The sequence below is a fragment of the Crassostrea angulata genome, chromosome 4 (assembly GCF_025612915.1).
Source record: "Crassostrea angulata isolate pt1a10 chromosome 4, ASM2561291v2, whole genome shotgun sequence".
Classification (NCBI taxonomy): Eukaryota; Metazoa; Mollusca; class Bivalvia; order Ostreida; family Ostreidae; genus Magallana; species Magallana angulata.
Window position 1 is genome coordinate 27,962,160 of NC_069114.1, and position 18,855 is coordinate 27,981,014.

The 18,855-nt window shown below is 33.8% G+C and overlaps 1 protein-coding gene and 1 long non-coding RNA gene across 5 annotated transcripts in view; one reads left to right on the plus strand and one right to left on the minus strand.

Moving 5' to 3' along the window:
* Window positions 1-18,855, minus strand: part of LOC128181358 (cytosolic purine 5'-nucleotidase-like) — a 47,430-nt gene that overhangs the window by 23,979 nt on the left and 4,596 nt on the right. For all 4 annotated transcript variants that reach the window (XM_052849728.1, XM_052849732.1, XM_052849730.1 and 1 more), the window contains exons 3-5: window positions 18,433-18,506; window positions 10,273-10,390; window positions 7,912-8,007 (exon numbers count right to left, since the gene is read on the minus strand). In XM_052849728.1, the coding sequence (XP_052705688.1) occupies window positions 7,912-8,007; window positions 10,273-10,390; window positions 18,433-18,506 (288 nt within the window). The remainder of the gene's footprint in view (window positions 1-7,911; window positions 8,008-10,272; window positions 10,391-18,432; window positions 18,507-18,855) is intronic.
* Window positions 3,399-6,929, plus strand: LOC128181359 (uncharacterized). Its single transcript, XR_008243307.1, has 3 exons — window positions 3,399-4,255; window positions 4,612-4,685; window positions 5,648-6,929. It is a non-coding gene; the product is annotated as an uncharacterized LOC128181359 (long non-coding RNA).

Here is an 18,855-nt window from a genome sequence, read left to right on the forward strand (position 1 = left end):
AATGTCTTGCCCACCCTTCAGCAACAGGCAAAACACCCAAGAATACTGTAACTAAATGTACAACGACTTGAAACAAGATTTTTTTTTCTTGCCCAGTTTTCTAGTGGACTGATTTTTGGGGGCCGTACAATAGACGGCACTGTTTCATTGATTACGGTGCACCTGTCCTATGCCCAAATTCCCACACTTCTTCATCATGTATACATCTGCTGAATGAAAAGAGAAATAAAAGAGTTCAATTCATGTTAATCACCGATTCCCAAGAGAATCACATTTAATATTGAACCAGGGAACAATTTGATATGCTCAATCAATTTTCATTGACGATTCAACAACAAAAGAATTACCGGTACAAAAAGCCTCCTGGTACATGTATAATTAGTAAGCACATTTTATTTAGGTACAGTATAATTAAGAATATTATTTGTACTAGTATTTTACCAACTCCCCATCCCCACCCTATTGTACAACAACAGGTAACAGCCTAGCATCTGTTAATATTTCCTGTATCACATGAGTCAACAGTAGCGAAACTGCTTAGAAAAAAAAAAAATTAATTGAAAATTATCGTAATTTCTTTTTTAAAAAGAATAAAGAATCAAAAGAAGTCATTAGGCAATGCTTGTTAGGCAGTGAATTACATCCAGAAGAGATCATTACAACTCCTTCTGCATGTTGAGAGATGATCAGATAAATAGAAGACTCTCTGCGGCTTCCCAGTTCCAGCCTGAGCAGAGAGGAACATGGTTTGGCTCTTTCCTCCCCGAGGAGATACGGAGATATCTGAGGACACCCTGCTGCTCCAATCACATCATTTATCACAGAACAATAATTCACAACATTTTAACAGCATTTCACACAGTCAATTTTTACATGATAGTGAGAAGATGAATGGGATGATTGGCGTTGCATCTTCTTGTAAAGGAAAGGGAAATCTAGGAGGAGGAAAAATACTACTTGTACTACAACTTTTCATCAACTCAGAATTAATGAATTGCACACATTAAAACAGCTGTTGCAGCTAATATTAAAAATTGAAGTACAAAATATATGACCGATTTCAGTACAAATTAACTTTTTTTTTTTTTAATGTGGTATCAGCTCTGCATCAGATCTAACCGAATTTTAAATTGAATGTTTCTCGGAATTTGAAAGTATAAAAATTAATATAGGTTATAAACGTATCTAAAAATGATTAATATCAATAATTCAAAGTTATAAATGTTTTGACTGGTACTGTATTAAAAGTTATTGTGAACTACGGTAATTAATGTTTTACAAGAATTTGTTTAGAATTCTTAGAATTTTACAACGGCTGCTGCACCTTGCTCCAATCCTCTCCATTCTGCCCTCTACTTCTGATGCAATGTAGAACAGGAGCCTCCTTAAAAGAGGCACTCTTTAGCTTACATTTCCTAAACAATCCATGTCTTGAGTCTGACATGATAATGGCTGCCTCTGATGCCACTTTGTTTAAATAATTCTCCCTCTGCAGAGTGTAAATCGCTTGGTAGGGGATTAACAAGTTTACAAAAAATTAACCCAGAATCATTATGGCTAAGAATCGGGATCTTGAATTCAGTAAACTGTTCTGCTAGCAGCGTTGTTTGGACTGCAGCAACTAACCCACCAATGAGTTCCGTCTGTAGACTATAACGATGTCCCAATTGCATGTTAGAAGTCATTGACTAAATTTATTGATCTCATCTCTTTAACTGTAATACCCTCTTTAGTGCCATATTTTCATAAAGATTTAACCATCAATTAACAGATCCCCACAAGAAGAAGTTCCTGTTCAACAAGTATCTCTCATCTGGAGCTCAAACAGAACAGCTAGCTCAGTATTTCAAGAATGTCCAGTGCATGCAACTATTCGAACTCTTAAACAGGAAGGGCAGACATGAGCCTAAATACAAGTGAAATGTTTGGAATTTGCACAAAAACATGTTGCATAACATTAAAAGCAAATAAATCCTCTTTAATTGAAGCACCAAGATGCTTCTCTGAGAGTGTCCTTAACCTCTGAATCAGCGACACGACCTTTACAAACACCACTAGGTGGTTCTCTCTGGGAAGGCCCACTCTTATCGTCCCCACTTCAACATGTCCATCTGAGCATACCTGAGCTTGTTTTAAGTTAATTGTCTGAAATTCAATTTTCACTTTGATATGGAGGTTGTCTGTCCCAATAAATCTTGGCAAGGGTTAGTCTGAGCATGTCTATAAATACACTCCCAGGAGCCAGGCAGCTTATTTATTCAACAGCACTGCTTCACAGTAAAACTAAATCATTGTTTCATTGCAGATTGACTGAAATATTATTCGATCAATGTCATCATTTTGTAGCATTCTCTACAACTTGTTTTTCCTTCATTTTTAGGTTGCATCTATCCACTTAAGAATGAAATTCTATGACAGAAATATTACATTTCATCCTGAAAAAGTAACTATAACCACATTTTATTATTGTTCCTCTTGAAAAAAATGAGTTCAAAAAACTTGAAGCAAAGGATGAAAATAATCCTGTGTTTTTCTTAAAAGTGTTGAATTTCTGGAAGTAAACACTGGAAGAAATCACAACCAAACAAGTCTGTTATCCACACAAACTATTCTGTTTGGTCAGACAACAAAACTGTCATGAAGTTTTCGGAAAGGATTAAGAAACTAGAAAACCCTCTGCATTAATACCTCTTAAACCTCCAGAACTCTGGATAAATGCAGAAAATGATGAGTAATATCAAGTACATGTACTTTCTTAACAGTCTAATTAAACATTTAATCCTCAAAAAAATAATATTTTTGTCTGGTACGCAAAAAAGATATGGAGTGAATAATTTTCTACACTATAAAAATACGATAGAAAGTTTGAGTGCTGGATGAAGACATCTTTTGTTATGACAAAGAACCATCCATCTAGATCTTCTTTCCTCGTAAGTAATTCCTAGAGTACAAGCATCATTAGAGAGATCCTTCTAGAAATGACACACCAGGAGCAGACGTTAAGTATAAAAGAATAATGACCAAGATGGATATACCCCATACATGACAGCAGCTCTTGAAAGCAGATCATTCTGACCACCAGCAGTTCATAAAAAACACCAGGAAATGTATACACTCCACTGTGAACCCAAACCCCTGACCCCATACAAACCCAACCCCTCTCCCTTCTGCACTAGCTCTTCCTTGACCCTAACCTACCAGAAAAGCGACAGTTCTAAGTACCAGACACCAGTTTTTGCACTGGCCCTTGCAAACCAGAGGCATTCTTCATTGTTAGCCCTTAGAGTGCCCCCAGTGGCCTCCACTTAGATGTACTGAAGTATTTCCTTTCTACCTTTTCTTTTTTTATCATTATTATATCCATATTTTCTTCAATGAAACCCAGATATATTTTTTTTATGTGTAGTAAATGGTTACTTCTGAAGAAGGCATATGACCACCATATATCATATTTTCTTTATTAGAGCTCTTGAAAATGATGGATGTTTTGTGGCACACCTTGGTTTGTTTTTTACAATAACCACACATATCTCATGTTACCCAGATTTTTAAAATCATTTAAGATAAGATAGCAACGCTAAAAATATAGAACAAGTCACTCAAATACTCAAAATACCAAAACTTAGCAAATTGCATCATGTGTAACTTTAGAATTTAACCACTGAAATTAATCTACAAAGAAATTACTGATTCATCGTTCATATTTGTTAAAAAAAATGTATTGTTGCAAAGAAGTGATATACCCAGTACTTTTTAATAGTTTCATTTAAATTTAGAACCATGCATTGAAAATTTAGTCTTGCTTCCATACCGGTACTTTGAATGAGATAGGAAGAATGAGACAAAACATATTTACTGGTATATGCCATTTTTTTTTGTGTTTTGAATCATCCTCTATGATTTCTCTTTCTCTTCTATATTGTTTATATAATATTAGCCAAATAATAAAACAAATACGTGGCTCTAAGTAATGGATATCATTTGGACTAAAACATACTTTGGCAGATCTAGGAAATGTTCACTATATACATGTATACCCGCAATCTCATTAATTGAATTACTGCAGGTTCGTTATGTGGTCAGCAGTACAAGATTATAACGGCACTGGGGTGTACATTTGTTTGGTGTTATACCAATATCATACCGACGACACATACCATCTCATGGCCAAAGTACACAGTGTCAGAGACTTACACATACATCATTGTCACTGAGGCATACCAGCAATCTGATGATAGTATCGGTCCATTCCAAAGTAAGTATTGTGCAATAAGATCATTAACTTATGGATGGCCGATCATTCCTCTGTTAATACACCCCGCTCCTAATACAATTACATATTTACGCGTGCAGCTGGTAATGCAGCAGCACCATAACATAACACTATTTACATGTAATTAGGATTTCGAACAAACACCATACACACCCCGAGTTCAGAAAGGTCAGGGATTTTTGTCTTCCATTTTCAATGAAGAGATTAGATACATGTACTACATTATAAGATATGTGAAATTCTTAAAGAGGTATAAAGACTAATGGGTCATAGGACCCAAAGATCTACATGTTACCTGATAGTATATTTCAAATATTTCGTAACTTATTTGAATACAGGTGTATCAAGAGGACAATGGAAGATAACAGCTGCTGCTATCGTACGAGGACATCTTATCTATCTCCTGAGAGAGGTGCAAATAACTGTCATAATGTTACAACACAGCTGAGTATGATGTCTTTGCATTTCAATGTTTTGCAAGGATCTATGTTAACTATTATAATAATGTCACACACTGATACACATCCCCATTTATAAGTTCAAAAAACCAGCCAACACCCCCCCCCCCCAATGAAGATGACCAAAAAATCTCAAAAATCTTGAAGAAAAAAACTGCTGACTGTCAGACCTGTAATTATTTTATTTCACATCTAATTGACTATTTATTTGACTGTTCACGAACAGGAAGTGTTGGTTTAGCGTTTCAATATGCGTTACTTTTAACTCTATATCCTGTGTTTGAGTCAAGTGTCAAATTCTACCCCAAGATAAAGCAGTTTCATACACCTGCCATCTCCATTCACGAAACCTGACAAGTTCTGACCTATTTTAGAGGAAATGGGGGGCACTAAACAAACCACCGAGGTTATATTTTATCACAAAAAAGGGCTTAAAAACATTTCTATCATCATAAAAAGTAAAGAAATTTAATTGCGTTCGGAGAGAAAATATAGGAAACTTTTCTTCGCTATCTTTTTTTGTAAGAAAACTTGAAACTTATCTGCTTTTCCTGCACATTAAGGCTTTTAAAAATCATTTTTGGCCTGGCTTATAGGGCTTTTTACAAAATTAAATTAATGACTGGGCCATGATTTATGGGTTTATATATCTAGGAAAACAATATTATCCATCTAATGTCCTACATATGATGGGCAGGTTTAAATGTAGGCAGATAGCGCTCATGAAAAAGTGAGGCTGATTTATTCTACATGCAAATCCTAACATCTAAAAAGTAGACTTTAAAAAAATCAATATATTTATGAAAGACAAATTCTTTCTAAAAATATTTAAATTAACTTCTTTTTTTCTTTTTCTTAAAATTACAATGCTTCACTTAAAAAAATCTAGTAACAAAAATTCCTCTTTGCATTACAGTCGTACTTCACTGACCAAACCCAACAGTTCAAAGGGATTGTGTATTCAAACTCAAAGACTCGGGGAAATAATGACTTCAAATGTTATCATTACACACCATCTAAAATATCCTGCCATGCAACATGATACGGAGTTACCACCCTTGGTCCAACAAAAGAGGGAGCTGTGCCAGAAAAGCCATGAGAAAATGGGTACAAAGACTGCAGCCATGTCTAGCCGAGAGGAAACAAGAAAAGATCCGCTGATAGACATCATGATCAACGTTTTCTGGAGCCAGTAACATCTTCCCTAGACCCATTTCCGAACTTGCTGAAAAAGTGATGAAATGGGCTGAGGGTAAAAGCAATTGTTAATAGATTTTTAAAAAGAACAGCAAAAAGATGTTCCTGCTTTTTTTTTTTTGATGTTCAGAGGCATTCTCCACTGATACCTTCTTGTGGAATAAGGTAGAAAAAGATGCAATAGAACCGAAGCAACAAAACCCAAATGATAACAACAGGAGAAAATATTATATGTGGTTGTGTGTGTCTTTTAAAAAACTTCTGAGAGAACTTTCAAGTACTACCACATGGATGACATTAAAGAGAAATGGCCTTTAGAGTGCAGCAATCCCAGTGTCAGCTGCTCTCTACACTTCTGAGAGATCCTTGTACAATACAAACCAATGGCCTCTGTGATCATCCCTCACAAAGCAAAAAAAATTTTTTTTTATTTTAAACTTACACATGTCCGTGACTTCAAAAGCAAAGGTGATGTCTTAACCAGAGTCTAATAAACACTACACATTCAAATTATTATACCTGTTACCTCTTCCTATACAACATTGGTTTTCTTACTCGTGTGACTTCTTCATTTGCTTGCTGCCCTTAGGTGAAAAATCTTCCACCCAGGCGAAGCTGACCTCAATGCCCTATATTGTAATCACTTCTTCGTCAAAATTTTTACGATGACCTGAACTACCGTCTAGTTAAAGTGACAAAAATAGAAAATAAACCTCATTTATATTACCAATAAAACTTTAAATATATTCCTGTCAAAAGTAAATCTTTTGTTGCATTTAAAAAAGGTATTTGAAAACAATCTTCCATGAAACCCAGTTGGCATTGCCGTTTCCTTTTTTTTTAATGAAAGAACCGAATTTTGCAGATGCAGTGATGCATCTAAGAAAAACACCTGCAGATGAAACAAATGCAAAAAAATATGTATCTCTGTTAATCACGGATTTTAAAAATCTACAGAAACAATTACCTGCATCTGTGTAATTTTACGTCATTGAATTTATTTTTTTCTTCAAATTTTCATAATTTCATATTTTTTTTAAAAAAGTGTTTAAAAAATGACTAGCCGCGTGTTATTAACTGTGTTATTTCTAAAACATCTTCAATATTTTCATAATTTTGTAGGCAAGGCGTTTAAAATTTTACAATATTTTTCATAATTTTGCGGTTTTTTTTTTCTCTCCCAGACTGCATGATGTAACCACTTTCTCAAGTCGTGAAGCACTTGTTCCTGGTAACGCTGTAGACCCCACTCCAAAAAAATCTTACAGACTGCGAAGCCCTAAAACAACTGCATCGTCATGAAATCTCGACGATGATTTATACGATATTTGTTTCTTGGTAATCATGTCTCTTTTTGTATTTGCTGAGGCAAGATTTATAACTTTAAAGCCAGACAGATCGAGCCTTATTCAATCTTTGTTAATTAATATGAAAAAAATTACTTTTCTTTTATATAAAAGATTTTTTTTTTATGACAACCATAAAAGATACATCTTTTACGCGTTATGAAAATAGCTATTTCACTTTTTATAAGGAAAATTGTCTTTCTTTTAGTAACATAGATATAGTTGTTTTCAGTAAGTATACCAACTGTCCTGGATGTTGGACACAATAACATGGAAAACAAGATGTCTTTGTTGAACACAGCGTAGTACCCCTGAATGAAGCTCTGATGTGAATATTACTTCCTGAACATACTATTTAATATGTGATCCTATCAGATTTGAATGGATATTTGGTGTTGAACTTGTATTTTTAGATAGATACATAAACTGTATGTTCTCATGGAACTACCATTCACAACTTGTCCAAGTTCTCTATTTAGTAGGGAACATGATATCTATAATCACATAGCTCATAGAAAAATGATTATTAATAATGAAAATTTGATTTCGATTCACTTCGATTTTTAAAAAATCAGTTATTTCTTGATAACAAAAAAGATAGAGTTTATGACCTATTATGGTACCTTGTCTTACTTACATTTTCAGGAACTTAAATCCGTGGACACAGACCAGGATGTTTCCATATGGATCAGCTTTTATAATGTTTCCGTACTCCATATCAAACCATAGTCCTCTGAAAAAAATAAATATTACTATATCCTTACATATGTATCAAATTATGCTTGCATATTTTCATCTAACCGCTTATCTAAAGAAAGGTCTGTAGGCTCATGATGATTTTTTCATGTCAAACACTGAATTTGACTCTTAATTGCAATATTATTTCTCATAAAACAGGAATTGGCAAGACAATTTTAGAATATTTATAATGCGAATTAGCTAGATTTTATGTACTTGCTGTTGTGAAATGGCCTCATATGTTGAACATATTTCAAATAAGACAACTTTTTGGAGAAAAAAAAATTACATCATGTGGAATAAAAATTTTTTTGCTTCTCTTTTACATTTTATGTTTCAACTTAAACAGGGCCTCAGCATAGTAATTCAACTTCTGTGTCAAACCCTTATCTGAGCGTAAAACAGGAAGTTAATCTTTTGTAAGTGAAGGTGACTCGGGGGAAGCCCTCGGTGGGATGCTGCTGATAAACGGTATCCCCGCAATGCACATCAAGTGTTACCAAAAAACTCAACACCCGATAACATCTCGTATTGATATATCCGACTCTCGCCGGAAGCATGCCCGCAAAAAAGAAAATATATTGAAATCTTATGTATTTTTCGAGAAGTGACGCCACTGGTTTAAATTAAAAGCAGCTTTTTCAAAAATTCTTATGTCAAATGTAATTGGAAATAAGCAAAAAGCGGTCTCTAAGAGACTTGCGCAAGCGGTACTACTTGAACGATGATGGTTCAAGTACTCTTTCTGTAGTTACAGGTTATTATCTCTATTGATCTTAATGAAATATATCAGTTTCTCTGATCAGTTCTCAGGATTTTTAATGACTTTTTTTTTCGTCCTCTAAAAATTACTTTTTTGCAATCTGCAGAACTTCAATTATAAATAATAAAATATAATTACTTTTAAACCTTGAGTACACATATGGGAAATATAACTTTGATTCCCCACCGCAAACTTAAGTTCCGAAATCATACACTGGATGAAATTAATATGTGATTCCTATCTGCATGCATTAAGAGGGGAGTCCTTCAATTTATTTTTATATTCAGAACCTTAAAAAAATATATAGATTTGTCTAGCATGTGCGATGAATAAAGCCCCCATAACAAATACTGTGGTTTCATCAATATTCAAGGGTATCAATTTTCGTTGATAAAGTGAAAATCACAGTTTCAAGGATACGTAAATTTGTGGCCAATGACCCTATCAATACAAAATGTTAATAAAAATTGCCTTTCAATGAACATTTAATTTCGTGGATCAACTAAACAACGAAATCCACGAAAATTGGTATTCAACGAATATTGATGAAACCACAGTATGTCATAATGCATAAAATACGGAGCTCCCGTGCAAAGACGTCTGCCTGAAGAACTAACCATATGTCAGCTTCCTCTACAAATCCCCAAATCATGAATTAATTGTTTTTAATATACTCTGCCACCGTTAAGTAGAAAAAGTTCTGCAAAGAATTAAGAAGGCATCCTAGAGGTTATAGATATATAAATCAAATGGAAGACCAGAATCAAAGGAGTCTATATAAACTGTTCCCATCTACTGTTTTTCAGTTGGCGGTGTAACGAAATTATCAAATTATTCTGCAGTCTCGCAAATTCGCACAGATGCAGCTATGGAGAGTTTAGTTGTCTTTTATGTTTTGCCTTGGACAATGATTGAATTAAAGACACAAGTTCTCACAGAATTTCTCTTCTCCGCATAAAATCAGCTAAGCAAAGAAGGGACCCCAACAGATGTAATAAAGAATGCGTATCAAACGTAATCAGTGATTTTAGGAATTAAAGGAACCTGTACACTAAAATTTCAGACATTTCTTTTGCCGACCTGAAAATGAACAATTGTTTCTTATTCCGTCTTTCTATATTCCGTCTGTCTCTACTTAAAAACAAAAAAAAATTAAGCGCAATATTGATGGGGGAAATGGCCATACTTAGCAATAGAATCATATCTCATGTCTTTTGTTAACTATTTTAAGCATTATACCAACAGATTTTGTATTCTCCAGTTTCAGGGCATTTATCTTGGAATGTTTTTAAAAAAATCAAAAACAGTTCATAATAACATGGAGTTATTTATAGTTGTCTTTTTTTAAGGACACTTCAGTTATAATTTATTCTTTGTCTTCTTTTTACAACAAGCTGATTGAAACGTTGATACCAGCACTAAATGCACCATGGGATTCCCAACACTTCCTGTTTTAATTCACGCTGAGGTTTACAGAAAATCCGACTTTGTTCTGACCTGACTGGAAAGGTTGGATCGTATTTAAACTCTTTGATGGCATCCGGATATCCAAATGTGACGATGGCATCGCGGATGAGATCAAATCCAAGTGTCTCGTACTCTGGAGATTTGTACACTGCAAAACACAGATTAAATAGCAGTTACTCACACAAAATCTAAACGAACCAAATATTATCCAAAATACAATACATAACAACATCTCACTATTGATATTAATAATAATCAGCAATAAATTAAAATAGGCTATTGAGGTAATCAAATCAACATTATTGGTTTGTACTTCTCTGCAGTTATTAACAGAGATTTTCTTGCCATACAACAATTTGATAATACTATAGCTCTTATACTGATAAAAAAATCAATTTAGGTTTGGAACTATCAGATATGTAATAAACAATACACAAAAATACTTTCTAATGCATCGTCTTAATTATGGTGTTTAAAGAAAGATCAAGATGAAATTTAAATGATTTGCAACAATTGAATTCCAATATTAACAGTATTGGTCAGACGTTGACACAGACTTGATAAATATAAATCAACAATAGATTAAACTTTTTTTTAAAGGAAATGTCTTTAATGTCTACAGATTTCGGCAGAAATAATCCAGATAGGAGCCAATTAAATGAGGATTTTTTTTTATCTTTATGAATTAATCAACAAAAACTTTCACAAGTAACTCTCTTTATTGTCAAATAACCACAGGTAAGGTTGATTAATTAATTATTCAACTTAATAAAATCATTGATTAAAATAAAAAACCACAAAAGTGATGAACACAGTACAGTGTATAGCATTTTAATTGCATAATTCAGAAAGGAGTGTTTTGTGGGCTGGAAAACTTTGGTATTTTCTTCTTAAGAGCCAACAGTTGCTGCAATATGTTCTGTATTTTTTTTTCAAATAAAAAACAAAGTTTTGCTTCATTTTGCACTCAGTGCACGTAACATAAACTAGGTCAAATTGGTGTTTAGTTGTTTTTCTTCCTGATGAAAGGATAGTATTTCTACAAACAAATTCATTAACCTACGCCCTCATCCTGAAATCCTTACAGAGGAAAATTTTTTTTTTTAAGGTAATATACATGTAATTTTGATGTGATTCGGTGATGTACATATTAAAACTCTGTAATGCCCTGCTATTGGTACTCCTGCGATACCACCGTCACGCGACTTCACCGAACCAGGATTCACACTGTTAATTATCGTCATATTTTATCTTATCTCTCGACTGTAAAAATAGCAGTTCTGAAAAAATCTGAATTTCACTTAACACCTTCCATTAAGATCAAAAATTGATAACACTGAAATATTTTTTTGATATTTCAAAAAAAATCAATATGCTTGTCAGTCACAAAAATGTTTATCATAAATTAAAAATCTGAGCTGTTATGTCATCATGAAATATACTCAACATTTGCATCTATGAAAAAAGGACAATTTGAAACAAATGAAACAACACATGTACTGGTATAACAAATAATGGTCATGTTATACAAAAATTCAATTTGAAACCAAACATGATTTTTTGCCATAACTTGCTACTGAACATATGAATTCCTGGGCTTTATGAGTTTCTGCATCTCCACTGTTAGGGTTTTTTGCCCTGTACAATGATTAAAGATCAGGGGCTTCTATTCTCTTGTCCTGTCTGTCTTTCATTCTTAGAAATACTTTGATGTTTGGCTATAACCATAGGAAGCAAACTCTTCAAGTTAAGCATCAATATTCAACTATAAATGCTCTTACAAATGGAGTAACTGAGATCAAGGACATTGCGGGAAATAACTATACTTGATTGTGTTTGCATATACATGTATTACGTAGTCTGAATCAGCATTCATGCAGTCATCAAAGGATTTAAATTTTTCTGGTAGAAGTAATATATCAACATGATATTATATTGGATGTATGATGCATATTGCTGCTCACTTATATAACAATCCACTATACGAAAATAAAAGTATGTCAGAAACAATTGTACACATCACAAATTGCATGGCCACATTTATGGGCTGCATTGATGTGTTTACCAAACAGTTCTTGTCTACTATCATCGCGTCCATGTGTTTCTGGGGACTGAACTGCATCAGGCACCCTCCACGCCATATTGTACTTGACTTTTACACCACCCCCCAATACCTCGTTAATGGTTACTGACCAGGAGGATGCAATTTGTCCTGACCAGAGTATACCTTGACCTTATAAATCACTCAGTTAGTGGCAGACCATCTGGAACAGAGCTTATATACTTAGGCAATGTCAAGGTCAAGGTCGAAAGTGATGTGCATATAAATGCACCAGAGGTTCAGCAGCATTGTGGCTGATTAGTAGCAGAGTACTACTTACTACATCCATTAAATTACATTCCTAACAAAACTTAACATATTCATTTCTCCTGCTACTATTCTATGATGATAAATGATGATGATGATGATGATGATGATAACAAAAATTTTGACGAATTTTTTTTTTTTAAATTAATGATTTCCCTAATATCACTTATTTTTCATTGAGGAAATTCTTTTAAAGTCATTTTCTTTATTTCATTTTGGTTTTCTAAATTCATAATGAAGGTTAAACTGACACTATGCAAGCCCTTTATCAATGTCAAACACACCAAAATTACAGTCTCTCGTTGACAGGTTTGTAAACCAAATATTAATGACTTCTTTTTGCATGAAAACACATGTCTTTTTGACAACAAGTCTGAATTTAGATTGCAATTATTTCCACATGGATAAAACCACTGGGATCAGACCATAATACAATAACAATATTGTCTTAAAGAGTCCATAAGATCTCAAAAGCTAGCTATAATTACTAATAAAGTTAAGAAATGGCAAATTAATACAGAGGTAATGACTGATCTTAATTTTGCCTTAAAAACTTTTTAATTTTATGCCTCCGAATTACAATTTCTCATGACCTTTACACTAAATCAGAGTTATGTCATCAACGGCTTGGAGGCATTTCCTGTGAATCCTCATTAAAGCCTTTTTGCCATCTTTCCAGACAAGAGACCACCAGCAAGTAGAAAGTACCAAGGTGATCGTAAAGTCAACACCCTGTCAGCTGGGATGGACCATGGAGAATGGCCACTTCCTGATGTCTCTTTATCTCCATCTGATTTATATCTTATCAGATCCATGGAGTGGTCATTCAAGAAGTGGTCACTCAATGAACCCCTGACACTACTTCAAAGTATGAGTTCTGGGTCAGACCCACCTGATAAGCAATATTTGTCAACCGTTTTTCAAGTTTTTCTCAAAAGATTCCTTTGGACTGAAATTTGATGATCGAGAGGAAATCTTCAGTTCTATAGGTTGATATAATGGGCCGCTCTTTTTCAGACATTTGAGGAGTAATCATATTGTGTTCCAATGTCAGCGTAGTTTTCTTCACCTTAAACACTTTTTACTGTAAATATTTGTTCTAGAATTTCAAATCATACTTCATCCTACCAATTTCGTTTCCTTTGAATTTATTACTATGGAAATTGGTTTGCATTGAGAGAAAATTTCAATTACCTGTCAGTCGATATACCAATGATTTCATTTTCAAGGAGACGATTTAAGAAAAACCTCAAATTTCTGGCCAAGGATCATGTCATAAATCATCAACTATAAGCCATAAGTATTTAAAAAGCCAGCATATTTTTAAGAAATACTTCTAGAAATACGTAATTAAGTTTGAACAAGCTAGTAAGATTTCAAATTTGCCTGCATGCAGGAGACAAATTTTCACCCTCCATTGTACAAAGTGTGCAGTCTCGGTCAGGTGTTGTGTTGATAAATTTTTATAAAGATGCCTCAACAGATAGGGGTAGCGATCTTCCCGATTTTATTTTTTATGGTTATTTCTTGAGTTACCTTTATTTAAAACCTTAATGTATAGAATATAACACAGCGGATGTTGTTTTGACCTCAGATGAAATGATGTATCTCTTATTATAAGTCTCCATTTTCAATTTTATTGCTCTCTTTCCTGATCTGAATGCATTACGATCTAGAGAGTCATTTACATGGAGTAAAATCTATATTCATATAAATGTGAAATGGGTCAGTAGACCTCCAAAAAATCATTTATCATCATAATTGTTTTTTCCGTGTTCTGTAAATATCTCAATGGAAACATTGTCTTAAATTTCATTCATTCTTATTTTCTGCCTTTAAAAAAATAATGAATTTTTAAATTTCCTCTTTTTTTTCTAATTAGAAAATCAAGAGTGTCTTATAAAGTAAACAAAATATTTCCAGTCTAAATACCATACTGAGTAGAAAGATTCTTTTGATTTACAATTGTGAACTTGAACTGCCATATTTTTGACAAGTTAAACTTTTTTGAATGGTAATTGGTCCACCCTATTTTATTTCTTGAAGTAAAAAAAAAAAAAACCCCAGCTCGCTCTCAAGGACAGCTGAGAAAATTAGGAAGGATAGAATAGAATCTTTCAAAGGAGGACACCTGGGAAATTGTGAAACATACTGAACTTAATCATCAAACAAATTCAGGTACTTTTAAATGACCCTCACTGTAATAGTCTTTAGGCGCACCCATTTAATAAGAAACAGGCAGCCCTGACTTTTGTGGAGAAATCAACACAATTTACAAACAAATAAAGAGGACTGGACAATATGGGGATTTTAACACCAGCCTGATAAATAGAGCGATGGAGCAGCTTATTTAGTGGACAGGGGTAATCAGCCATTTACGGTGGCTTTATCTCATCTTTGATGCTCAGAGAAAGAGACCAACAAAAGGGCACAAAGATGAAATGTTACCTAGCACTAAGTATTAATTTGTTCCTCTTTGTGACAATGCAATAAGGTGGTTAAATACATTTACACATCACAGACAAATTGGTTGATTAAAGTAACATGAAAGACATATTAGAGGTATAAAGAACATATGTAATGTAAACTGCAAAAATAGCCCAAAAAGGTCAAGAACTGTCTGTGAAAACATCAGTTAAGAAAATATAGTACATGCACTAATACTATACTGGTGGAATTCGGAGGGTATGCGATGAATGGTATGTCATTACTGATGCAGTATTGCACACCTCTGAATGCATACCACCAGTACATAAGTGTGGGTTAGAGGCATGCTGAAGATTCACCCTTAATTCTTTCTTGAAAGAGCTGAGATTGAGCAAATTGGCCAAAATGCAGGTACTGAAGCAAAACAGATCCCATATTATACAACCAACCATAGTAAACATATGTTAACAGAAATCTGTGTTACACTGGGGTGATGAAGGGCCAATCCTTAACCCTATTGTTGTTCTTGTACCTGTCCGCTCCCATCTTTAACAGTTATCGATGAGATGGAATATTAGTCTGGTCATTTGAGTCGCTTCTCAAGTCATTTTTCCTGGGAGTGAGAGAAATAATAAGACATTTCCCCCAGGTTATCTGTAAACATACAGTATTTCTTCCTTCACAATTTTTTGGAACTAATCAAGTGCACTTTTTCCGAATGTATAAATAAAAGTAATTACTTAAAGCCTGAACAGCAGGATAATACAATTAGCATGACATGATGCAAAGTGCATTTTAAAATTAAATGAATCTTAAGAAAACCTCATCCTTTTCCCAATCCGCCATTCAAAGAGAGCAAGTAATTGCATGGATTATTTATTAGCGAGGAAATGATTACAAAAACTCTCAAATTCCTAAGATAACAAAGAGTACTTTTTTTTCCACGAGAACATCCGTAATGCCGAACACATTGTGAGTCTTTTTTGAAAAGGATCTTCATCATTCACCCTCTCATTTGCATGCGACTGTACCACTATACCGGTATGTATTATTTACCTCGGCCCGCAGACAAACGGAAATAACTTTGAAGTAAATGACATAAGAACAAAAACAAATAATTTTTATGAGGAAATCTTGATTCACAAATGCCAAGACAATGAAAGCCTGCAATGTTCCAGCTAGAGTTCTGAGAACAGATATAAGCTCTTATTGACACCAATGACAAATAGTCCACAACTGCTAATAGTGATGTACGCAGGAAAGAAGGAACTTCAGTGTAGGTAAATAACCTTCACTATTTTACATCGCCGCACTAAAAGCGGGAAAAAAGAGTCTAAAAAACTGCCGCTTGCTACAGTTAGTAAGAAAACAGATAGATAATGTCAACCTAACGTGAAGAGCAATGTAGGTCAGCTATAAAGGCTCCATTATAATAGATTAGTAGCATTCCACTACAATGAACTACATTTGTAGTTTGATATGCTTCACTGCATGATTCTGTGTATTCATCTCTGTATAATACTTATATCATTAAACACTGTGAAATATATGCCAGTCAAAAACTCTCTTCAGTTTACATTTCCACTCTGTATCATTATACAACTGGCAAAACAAATATATGCCAGTCAAAAAACTCTCTTATGGAATTCATACATTTAATCTTAAAATTCCAGTCTCTGTTTCTAAATGTCTTCAATTATGATAAAATGTCAAACAAAAAACTATAAATGAGAAGCAATACAAGATTGACATTTCAAAAAATTTAAGATTAAAGAGAAAAGCTGAAATGAAATTTCTGTACATAAAGTGTTCAGCTTTAAGGTTCAGTCATCAAATAATTCAAATTTTTGCAGATGGAAAATTCAATCATATCTTGAATATCAAGTAGCATATTGTTCTATTAAAAAGGGTGTTTGCTTTTGATTCATAATGACTGTTCAAAACATATAACCTTTAATATACTTGTTTAAGTACATCTATGTTTCCCTTTTGTTTCATTTTGGGTATGCTCAATATCACTATACAAAAATTGAACAATGATACTGTCTACACTTACTATTCTAAACAAAACAATACAAGATAAGGCATCAAGTCGTGCAAATTTTCTATTGAAAACAACAGCATTCTTCATTAAAAAAAAAAATTCCTGTCTGATTTATCAAAATGATCTCTGAAAAAAAGAAAGAAAATTAATTCTTTTAAACAAAAAAAGCCACATGTTTTTGTCTTTCATTCTTCAACATATACTGTAACAAACGAAATATTTCAAAAGGAAAAAAGAACGACCAACATTGGCTGGGATATCTATTCCCGTCTGTTCAATTGACCTTTGATTCAGACTACTGGTGTGGAATCGTTGTCAGCTCAAATAAACATGATGATCTCATCTTCATTTACGCCTTTCTTTTGAAATCCCACCTTTTTCTTCTTCTTTTTTTTCTCCAGTCATTTTGAATAATCGCTAAGCAATCTTTTTCTTTGCAAAAGTGTACTTTAACATGATTGCTTGGCTTCAGACGAAGCGGAGTACGCTGGTACCACGCAAAACCAGGTGGCAGCACGCGTCTTGTAGGACGAGACTTAACACAGATATATCCCCTTACCTACACTATTTTTAACACAGAAGATGTTTCATCCTTTGTCAGATTTGTGGACTTCTGTCACAAAACTACCAGTGTAATGTTGTAAGAATTCTAATAGTGGTATGTTGACCATTTTTTGACAACAACAATATATTTAGGCTTACAAGTTCAGACAATTTTTGTACGTCATCAATAAAAACAGGTAAATAAATACACCGCTGTTGATACAATGTGGCACCACTGTCCCAGTTGTATGTAGCTTTATGACATGCATATAAAAATGAGGGAATTTGACCTTCATGAAAAAAAACCCCAAATTGTGAGCACTTTGGTTATAGGAAGCTATGATTCATGACCAACCCTATCAAAATAGTTAAATCTAAATTATAAAAAATAGAATTTCCCCAATAATCGGACTTCTTCACAAAAAAAATAAAAATCTGAACCAAAACAGAACTGCAATATCCAAATACACTGTATTCAGTGTATTGTATTCCTAAATTGTCAATGCTGAATACTGTGGAATCAATAAAATTCGTGGGGGCCAATTTTCGTGGATTACTTAAAATTTTACAGGTTCGTGGGGACGTAATTTCACGTATTCTATTTCTGACATCTACAAAGGGAGATATGATTTTAGAACCAAAATTTATTAATTTGTGGAGGATGTAAATTCGTGGATGAGAGGTACCCACGAATTCCACGAAAATTGAGCCACCACGAAATCTAATGATTCCACAGTAAATGGTACAATCTTTGGTCACAGCAACTCTGACCATTGCTCTCTCACCCCTTTTTTGTGTCTGCACTTACTTGCCAAAGTGTAGTCCATGTCAAAGCCATAGAACTTGACTCTTTCCAGCATTAAGCTCCTGTTGACGAACACCCTGAAATTATACATGTATATAATCAGCACATGTATAGATGAGGAATATCTCTTAATCATTCAGTTTTTTAGGACTATAACAACTTGAAATTATACATGTTTGATTACTACATGTAGGTTTCTTTCAAGCAGTCAAGGTTTTATTGAAAAAGAACCTGAAATTAAGATGTACAATACAATTAGCACATGCTGAGTAATACCTTGAATTTCTCAGTTTCTATGATGTATGAAAAATTAACACATGACAATCTTAGTCATTAGAATTTTAATGTACTAGCTAGCAAACAAGTTCCCTGCAAAAATACATATTCTTCCTCAAAGACGTCAGATCTACCCAGCATTATGGGCTG